This window comes from Parasteatoda tepidariorum, chromosome 11, assembly GCF_982258835.1.
Source record: "Parasteatoda tepidariorum strain Cologne lab strain chromosome 11, Ptep-v5.0, whole genome shotgun sequence".
Lineage (NCBI taxonomy): Eukaryota > Metazoa > Arthropoda > Arachnida > Araneae > Theridiidae > Parasteatoda > Parasteatoda tepidariorum.
Window position 1 is genome coordinate 19579713 of NC_141765.1, and position 10862 is coordinate 19590574.

At 29.1% G+C, this 10862-nt stretch overlaps 1 protein-coding gene across 2 annotated transcripts in view; it reads right to left on the bottom strand.

Moving 5' to 3' along the window:
- The window catches only part of LOC107451023 (uncharacterized), a 34621-nt gene extending 25369 nt beyond the window's left edge, over nt 1-9252 (bottom strand). The window contains exon 1 of one of the 2 annotated variants that reach the window (XM_016066989.4): nt 8899-9252. In XM_016066989.4, the coding sequence (XP_015922475.3) occupies nt 8899-8961 (63 nt within the window). In that variant the 5' untranslated portion in view covers nt 8962-9252. The other variant, XM_087155041.1, reaches the window with a different exon arrangement.
- Between the last annotated feature and the right edge of the window lie 1610 nt (nt 9253-10862).

The window sequence follows — 10862 nt, forward strand, 5'->3', positions numbered from 1 at the left end:
TACATAATCAAAATGAAAATGATGGAAGTAGAAATTTAATTCAAAATTCAATAGTCTAGTTCATTTGCTCCTCACAGCATATGGTAGCACATAACTAGTTTTGAACATTTTTCTGTTCCTAATCTATTACGAAGTTTCGAATGAATTAGTCCAAAACTGGAAAACATCCGTTCTATTGAAGCAGAACTGGTTGAAAGTTGAGAGTTAACAGAGTTGAAAGTTAAATTATAAAAAAAGTTCTTTTCAGGGTATCTGCTACATTTTAGATTTTCAAATTCATGATTTTCCATGACTAATTCTCAGAATTTTTCATGACTTAACAAAGTTACTATTTTCTCTGACAAAAACACAAGAAATTTAAAAAAGCATTATAATAACACGAATTGAAATGATAGGTATAACCAAAACTGTTATATTCTGCATCGTCATATTTAAAGATATTAAATTTAAAAAAACAGAGTAAAGAAAGAGTTGAAGCAATAAAATAGCCGAAAAAAATACAAAAGCAAGTAATTGTTTTTCCTCAGAATTATATTCTTAAGATACTTTTCTTGTTCGTCCGAAAGGAAAGAAATACTCCTGACTTTTCTGTTCTCGTTTCGGAACTTAAAAAAATTCGCCAATGACTGGCTTGCTTCAGCTAGAATTTTAAATTGATAAAATCAAAAATAAATAACAAAAATTTTGAAATCACAGAAGTTTAAAAGATAATTCGCTCTAGAAATGATGCTTTTTCTTTTATTTAAAACATGATAAAAACATTTTACATTTTAATAAAATGGATTTAATGTGGATTACAATTTATTACAAATTCAGATATTCGGAAAACTATGAAATGGGAGGGTATTTTTAAATTCCATTTTAAAAATTAGATTTTTTGGTGACCTAAAACCATGACTTTCCACGATTTTCTTTAAAAAATATAGTTAAAATCATGACAAATTTTGTTTAAAACTGAAATTCATGCCTTTCCAGGTGCGCAGATACCCTGTCTTTTAGAAAAAATAAGCATCTCAAACAAACCTCTCATTTTTTAAAGCTAATTTTTATGATAATTAAACGGAAACTTAAACAAAAAACAATTGTTTATTTCAAATAGTTCTATCATACACAATTAATACATTTGTTTTTACTCATACTTATATCAGTAGGGATCATTTCTTTTGACGCTTTTTTATTCATCTACATAGTTTTCACGAAGCCGACAGTTTCACATCAAGGAAATGACACTGACTAAAATTAAAATTGTTTGCGAAAAGTCATGTACCTGTAACATTTTGTAGTCAATGGAGGTAAACTATAAGAACGACCAACCTCCATTAATGACCATTTCACTGTGGAACAGAGACTGGTCGTTCCAGAGAGGTTTCATTGCATGTGTATAAAATAAATTAAGATGAGCAAATTTAATGTTCAATCATAAAAATTACTTAGAATAAAACAAATCAATTTTTATGTTCCAATGAGGTTCTATTATGAATTTTATATTTAATTTTTTAGTTTACTTCCAATTTTTTTCTTCTTTCAGCCATGTAAACCAAGCTTTCTATCTATAGAAAGAAGCCCCCTAGCCACTCGCCTGAGGCAGTGACTATGGTTACGAGGTTTAACTATTTAAGTAGGATTGTTAGATCAACATTTGAGACAGGTTTTTGGGTGAGTTGACAAGCTTTCCTCTTTAAAATGCAGGGTTTCCATAGCAGCAGACAGCTTTAGACTATGAGGCAAAGGGAACTCTTTCTATAGACTAACTATACATGCATGTTATTTATGATTCTAGTGTTTTCTAAACACAATGTTTATGTAAAAAAAAAAAAAAAAAATACTATTCAAAATTCTTTTAAAATATTATCAACATATTATTTTATTAAATGCTACATTAGAAGCATATTGAAAAGCTAGAAGCTTTATATTGTTAAAAATATCAGAAAAGTAATTCATTATCATTAGAACTAAAATATACCCTTACATATATATATATATGTATGCAGTCAATTAAGCTTTAACCATCAAATATTTTTCAACTATAAAAATATATCACCTTCAATTTTGATTTGATTCAATTGAAGAAAAAAGTGCATTTTATAAAGTAGATTGATATTTCGGTTATTTATCGTTACTTATATTGTTAAGTTATAGTACCCACATAGTTAAGTTATAATAGATATTTTCGTACATTGACAAGCAGAGAGAAAATTACTCTTTCACATGCATTACTAATACAAAAAAAATGCGGCCCAAAGAACTTGTATCCTTCAATGGATACCAGCACATGTTGATATCGATGGTAATGAGAAAGCTGATGTCCTGGCCAAGGAGGCCAGAGATAACTCCCAATTTTTCAACAGCCTGACCCTAACTGATGCAATAGCCAGTCGCAGATTACTTTCTACTACTTCTCTGAAGCACTCCATCCCTGCCCTAAACTGTGATCGAGTCATTTCCAAAACCATAGCTAGATCGAGGACTAAACACTTCAGGGGAATGAAAATATCTCCAGATGGCCATCGAAGCTACAGAAGTTGTCCTCACTGCGTCGACACAGAACTCTCTCCCTACCATGTCTTTGATTGCCCAGCCATACTGGCAAAGCTAGTCAGGATTCACCTGGATCCCCCACAGCAACTCCTCTACTCCATGGATTTTTTGATGTGGCCAAAGCTGTTTTAGATACTTTTGGACAAATTTAATTTTCTTCGCACTACTGGATAAGAGAACAACAACAAATACAAATATCTAAATTTTTAATTGCATATTAAGTGAAATTGTAAAGTAATATATATATATACCCAATCAAAATCTTCATTTATTCTTTTTTGACACATTAGCATAGTTAAGCAAAAGAGCTAATTTTTTCACTAAAACTAAACTCAGCGGCGTGACAGCCCATACAGGGCCAAGGCCTACTGTGCCCATCTCAGTTTTCTTGACCTTGGGCTCTGGGGTGCAGATGTTCCGGTTAGGTGGTCAGCCGAACGCGAAACCCCCAGTGTTTAGTTCCCAAGCATGCTTGGTACTCATTTATCGACCCACTGAAGGGATGAAAGGCTGAGTCAACCTTGCCCGGCCCGAGGTTCGAACCAGGGACCTGTGGCACAACAGCACTACCGCTCAGCCATCGGGAGTCGTTTTCACTATTTACTCAAAATATAATTTAATAGCTGATAAAGTCTTTCTGAAACTTTTTGCTTACATTTTAATATTGGTAATAAATTTTATTTTTTGTTTAAAAAAACCACAAAAAAAAAATAAATAAATAAATAAATAAAAAAAAAAGATTTAACCCCCCCCTTAAAAAAAACAACAACTGGTTCTTGGATTTTTGATAAAATTCTGTTTTTTTTTCTTTCCCAAACCTTGAACTATATAAAGTCTCAAAAATATTTTGGACTAAAATCAATCCATAAAATTTTTTATTCATGTACAATAAATCCCTTGATAATACAATCGGATGTGTCACGATATGAATCCTGTGATAGCACTTCACTTATTTCTTGTTTCATTTAAACGTTTTTTAAATTTTGGTATGCTTGCAATTGTTGCAGTGATTGAAATTGCATGCCGTGATATTAATTTCTGACAAAAGCCAGCAGAACTTTTGTAATTATATAACGTCTTCCCGAGGAACATTACATATTCTTCTGAGCATAATGCCATCATGCTGTTGACAGATTGATTTACACGATTTATAAAACACTAAGGTAGAAATATTTAAAATTTTTACACATTCTTTCAATAAAATAAAACACTTATCAGTTAGAAAACAATTTTAATATACTTGAGTAAATATAAATACTATCTTTTGTTACCAAGATAAATTCTAGAATCATACCTGTTTCAAAAATATAATGTTCAAAGAAAGATCCTTAAGTTTACAATATTTTAATAAAATTATGACTTCTTTGTTATAAATTTAGAGGTTTGGTCAACAAAGTTAACTTTTATAAAACTTTCTTAATTTTAATTAAGAAGCAAGGATTACTTATAAACCAGATGAGACATTCAGCCCCTGGGCAACAAGTTATGCATTTTTTCAAAATACAATATAAAATCCTTTATCAGTACATTATGTAAATGTGTTTAAAAAATGGGAAACCTATTATCTTTATTGTAGTGTTATGTTTATAATCAAATAGGTTATAGCACACCCAGAAGCAGTTTCACAACTTATGCTCAGCAATAAAATTTGATTAAAAATGTTTAGTAGATACAATTAGATTACAATCAAATACTATTTTTATAAAATTATAAATTAAATTTCTTTAGTAACTAAATTTATAAAAATTAGAAATTTCCCCAATCAATGGATAGAAAAATTAATAACCTCAATAATATTTTCTACCCTTCTTAGTTACTTAAGACTAAATCTTAAATTCACTAAAAGGGAAGCTTCTGATATCTATGTTTGGCCAACACTAATATCTTTTCCTATTTATAACAACTTAATAACAGAAGTACAATAATTTATAGTACTTAAAATTTGGAATTTCTTCATAACAATGACTTATTTAACAAGTTTTATTCAATGGAGTTGGAAAAAAATATTTTTTCAACTCGGGTTCATATCAAAACTGAAGAATTTGACATGAAAATTTGTTTTCAAGCTACATGTATCAGGTAGTTCTCAAAGGCTTTGGATATTGTTCAGAAAAGCAAAAACTTTCAACCAATTTGTGCATATTTACAGATAATTTTAAATATAAAAGTTTTTGCTATTCTTCATTAGCAAATACCCAAACCTTTGAAAACTACCTGTTTTTTTTTATTATAAGTATGTTACTATTTTGTTATAAAAACACAGACCATAAAAGCATTTTATCTTTTATCAATTGCTGGTCCAGAAGACCACTGAGCAAAGCCACAGACCAGTCAACTAGATGATCAAAATTTTAAAATTAACATTTTTAAACAATTTAGGTGTCATCTTAGAAATAAAGAACTGAAAATTTAGAAATAACTCTTAATTATATAAGTTTTTAATAAGCTATAGGCTGTAAAACAAAAGTCTACATCATTTCAAAATCTTAACCATGGTAAGTGAATCTTTAACAAATGCAGTTTCTCTGAAAAATTCACACTAATAATAAAAAATGGAATAATAATTAAAAGTAAACTTTATCAAGACAGATTATCTTGCATATATATGCAGAAACATTACACAGCCTGATATAATAAAAAAATTCCCTAGATGCACTTTTGATATTTTACATACACCAAAATTAATAACTGAACAGTGCCACTAAATATATTTTTTCTGTTTAAAGCAAGATTCTATATCTTATCTGTATAATCTATTCTGATTTTGAAAATAATGAACATTTTTATTGTAAATTAATGATTTTTTTATATTTTACATCTGACACCATTGCTTTTCTTTCCATTACTTCAGTTTTCATCTATTTTCATCTTATATTTTGCTTTTACTTGTTAATCCAGAATAATTTATTTAACCACAGTATCCTAATAAAATATGCTTAACTACGCTGTACTAAAATTTTATTTTTATTATCAACTTTAAACTCATAAAATAAATATTTAATTATTTTTAGATTTCTTGAGATAAGCTACTTAATTAAAATTTTTTGTGAAGCTATTCAACTCTACTTAGAACATTTCAAAATTATAATTTTGCTTAGAATATTCTGTTTAAAGGTATGTATAAATATTTAAAATTTAAGCTAACGCTTCTTTTCATCATAGATTTTCTTGTAAAATTAAGAACTAGAAAATATTTCTTTTTCAAGTCTCAAATCATGTAATAATGGAATTATTTGGCAAGTTTTCTGTTTAAAACTTAAATCTTTATATTATTATCTAAATAACTAATATTTTTTAACATTCAAATAGCGATAAATGATAATAAGGATTTAAAGATCTGAACTGTGTTTTTTGTACTTTTAGAAATGCCTCTAACAAGTAAAAATAAAAAGGCATATCATTGTGCAAAGATTGCAGCAGATCCTCAAAGCAGAGAAAAGTATCAAATCTGAGGAGGGAAAGAAAGAAAAATTAAAAGCAGTTAATGAATGAAAATGAAATAAAGGAATTCACAGCAAAAGAAAGTGTATGTATTTTGTCAATATATAGAAGAAAAAGAAAGTCGAATAAGTAAATCCTCTGTAGACAAGCTAGATCCAAGAAATTCAATTAAAATAGCATTCAAATCCAAACAATTATTTAAAACAGTCAATAAAGTGACTAATAATCTTCTTAAGTCACTATACAAAAGAAATGCAGCTGTAAAATAATCAGTAATTAAATATGGTCTTGAATTACCCAATATTATATATAAAAAGAATCCAAGCAATGTTTAAAGGAAGAGAGCAAATTTACCATAGAAGAATTTGGCACAGTGATGGCATTTCTTGGGCAGGCACCTGGCAAAATAGGATAATAATTCAAAGTTTTTTCGGGTGGTACAATTACTCCTATGTTATACGTTGATGAAGTCAATAAGAAAAGTTTTTGCTTAGTTTAAAGAAGTTAACTTTCAAATAAAAATTGGCTTATCAAATTTTGCTGAATTAATACCAGAGCACATTAAGGTATTTGAAAAAATATTTCAAAATTTCTGTGTTTGCTCTGAGAACATGCGATTTAAGCATTAAAACAAAACACCAAACTCTCCAATGAATTTTCAACTTTTATCAATAAAATTGTATGTGATTTAACATCACAAATTTGCATGTCTCTACAATGAAAATTGCAACAAGTATATATTAAACTTCCAACCCAACGGTGATGTGGAAAATTAATCAATAACTTATATCCAATGGCAAAAATTTGAGCAACAAGCCAAAATACAAATAGTATCCTCAGTGAAAGAAGTGTTTGAAGTCCACTTGGGAAACCAAAATGTTTTCTGATTAACACATTTGTTAATAGAAATCAATCAAAGGTCTTTGATCAATAAAATCAACTAAACAGAAAAAAATTTAGTTATTCAGTTCAGTTAGATTTCTCTCAAAATGCAATCCTACTACATCAAAATGGAATTCAATAGACTCATTAAAATAATTCGCAAACAACTTTGTTCACAGCTTGTGCGTGGTTAAGTAAAAGTGAATCAGATTTCGCGGACCACACAAAAACACTTATTTATAAATTATATTTTCCCCTTCTTATAGCAAAACATTTTAAGAGGAAGTCATTAAACGTATTTTCAGACAGGCCAAGTTCCCAATGTAAGCAGTGGTATTCGTTTCCCAGTTTGATTTTACTTGAAAAGTTGAAACCGAAAATAGAAGAAAATATAAATTCAAATAAGCTATTTAATGGAAAATATATTGTACATATTCATTAAGATAGGTTTCAATAATTATAGTTATCAATTAAAACTTACATGCAACCTGAAGAACTTACATCAGACACCATAGTAAAAAATTACAAACTAACTATGCATTTTATTTTACTAAGCAAGAACGGCTCAGAATATTTTATACCAATGTCAGCTTCTAAATTGCATTAAGTTCACATTTAAATTACAAATTTAGAGTTTAGACAATTTGTAAATGAATATTTGTTTGCATTTATGTGATCTACGTTCAGACACTAACAATTTAACTTATATTAAGATTAATTCGGGTTTTACACATAAAATCTTATTTTGGATAAATCATGATGCATTACGTATTTGATAAAAAAATTTTTAATTATTGAGGATTTTTCTATGATATTTATGTTCCATTTTTGTAACCAACAAAATGGAATTGCCCCACAAAATTTTTTAATGGTGGCTTGAGTAAAATTTTAGTGGCCCAGAACCATAATTTATTTAGAGCCCTAATATATATAGCTTCTAAGCAATTAATCTCATTTTTGAGCTAAAAAACAAACTTTTGAAAATAAATGTCTTAAACTTAATTTCTTTTTTTTTAAGATTTCGCACTTAACTTTAAATATATAGCGAATTTTACAGAATGTTTTGTCTTTAAAGCATTCTCTTAATTTTAGCACTTTTCGAATATTATCATAATGAAATTTAAACCAAAATATTCAAGCTATTTTTATCAGCATAATATAATCTATATCAAAAAACTGAGACACTCCTAAAATCAAATCTATTAGATGTTTTAATAATGAATATAGCTTCTCCATAAATGACAATAGATCAATGCATTTATTATCTGTTTACAGAAGAAAAATACTTACATGTAGTGTGAAAAAGTATCAAGTTCGGGGGAATTTATCTGTTAAAATTATATGAAAAGGACAATACTACATCAAATATATATAAAAAGATACTAATAAAATGCCTTTAAAAGAAAAGCATGCTAATGAGGAATATTACAATTTGGAGGAAATCCACCATTTAAAAGCAAATATTGAGCACAAATCATTAAAGAAGGATACACTATGTGCTTAAATTCAGTAAAAAAAATTTCATTAAACATGGTTTTGTAAATATTAAGGATACTGTAGATAGCAATGTACCATAACAGATAAGCAAACGAAGATATGAACATACAACGTCAACCATATAGCATTAGGGAAGAGCGATATATTACAGTAATGTAATATAAACACTTTATAAGATATTTATATTTATAAATTACATTACATGGACCATGATTAACAATAATTAGCTAAAATATAGCCTGTATAACATGCGCATGTGCTTTGACGTTTAATAAAATGTATACGTGATTTTCCTTTAGCATAGTCATTTCTTATATTACACATAGGTAAATTCGTTAACTTTGTTTCTATACAACCATTTTAGCATTGTAAATATGTATTATCGTTTTATGATTGTGAATTCGTGACACACACACAAACAAGGCAATTTTTACACGTTATGCCTAACACTATTTCGATGCAAGGAAGTATTTAATATCTCACTTCTCAATCTCATTAATATTTATTGTCGGCTTTCTGTGTTCTGTAGTTTTAACTTACATTGTATTCGTTGTCCAGAGCTTGTAATAACTTTTCTTTTATCTCGTGTGGCGTTTGCTGCATGGGCCCGCTTTTCGGAATCCCCCAATAGCTGGATGCACACCACTCTGTGCTATTTCTCTCTATGAGCTCCGAAACCTCCTAACGACATGGCGGCGGACACGAGTGGTAATGGTCTGTCGGGAAATATAATATAGTAAATGCCTGCGACAAAAAAATCGCGGTTAAGGGAAACAAACCGATATGAGAATACGGTTGCAACAGCACGTGGCACAAAACGTTCCAGGATTTAAAGATTTTTTTCATCGCTTTTAATAAAATACACATAAAAATAAACTTGTAACAATATTAAATGAGCTTATTTTGTGTTTTATGTTTGCAAGTAAAAAGGAAATTATTTAAAATACCAAATCTTGCTGGATTTTTGCTAACGGCTGGTCACGTGATTGCCGCTGAAACATGAAATTGATATTAACTATCAGAAAATAAGTTTGAGTTCAAAATTAATGGTCATGTCGGTTTGATACAAACGGGAAATTTCATTAACCCAAAGCTCCAACCGAAGCGAAAGCAATGATCCTAGATTTAGTTTAATGGCTTGAAAAAAGATCAGCTCATGTCCAAAACTAGCAATGTTGTTACCGAAAGTAACAGTTACTAAAACTGTTAATTTTTTTGTAAAGAGCTACTAGCCACAAAAACGTTAAAGAAATTCTCAAAATTGGGAGAAATTTTGTTGAATTACAAGAAAAGTGCCTCATGAGAAAAAAACATCTAACCGCGTAAACTTGCAAAAAATGTATGAACTGATCGTGCATGCGCGAATGGTTCATTCTCACTCTCTGCGATTTTATGCAGAAAGAAAATAATTATTTGCAAAAGAGAACCTAACGAGTTTTTCGTGGGTAATAAATAATTTTTCTCAATCTGTTTCTCATTTCAATGTGAAAAAGTCGCAGGCAGCGAGAATGGCCTTTAAACATTTCATATGATCATATCGTAAACCCAGCACAGATGGCGCTAGTAAGTAAAATTTATAATAAGATTGCCGGGTCACTACTCCCAATTTATTTTTACACCTAATCGCAAAAAAAAAAAAAAAAAAAAAAAAGGAAAAGAAAAAAAAGAACACGCTATAGTTATAGTGCTACTGTGCTTTTACTGTTCACAAGAAAATTTGTGCTATTTACTATTCAATATGTAAATTCATTTAGTCAAAGACATAAAAAGCAGAAGATGACATTCAAAATATGATAATCCTTTTTATGTTGTTATAATAATTTCTTTAAATCAATTTATGGCTCATAAGCTTTTAAAACTAATAAAATACAAAAAATCTTATGAATAGTAAAATTAAGCGCAAATTTAAATATAAATAATAAAATTTTCTACAATCATCAGCATAACCTGAGAGGAATTTATGTGGAGGGGGGGGGGGGCAAGGCTTTTTTTTTCTAATAAGATGGTTTGTAAGGTGATGGCGCAGAGTAGAACTCTTTACTTATGACGACACTTCGCATGCTTTCACCATTAGCTTGAGGATAGTCATAGGTGAAGGAAGTAAGTTAGTTTCTGTCTTGATTTTCAAACATATTAAAGATTTTTAAATTAAGAAACTATATGGAATTCAAAACGGTATTAAACATAGCTCTTAAAAAAGCGTCATGGAAATTTTCAAAAATATTTCTGACAATTAAATGCGGAAAATATTATGGAAGGAGAAAATATCGCAGTATGGATGGAATCGGAAAATATTGCAGTTTTCAATATCAATGTAAAGAACAACAACAATCTCAAGCTCTTGACCTGCTCTTCCGAGTATACAGTAGACAGCTGCTTACTACAGCTTATTCTGAGAGACGAGATTTTCAAACAGATAATTTTGTTTTTTGTAAAAGAAGTAAATAATATAATTTCTAAGATCAAATCTGTTGTATTTCATAAGATATTAATAATTAAATTTG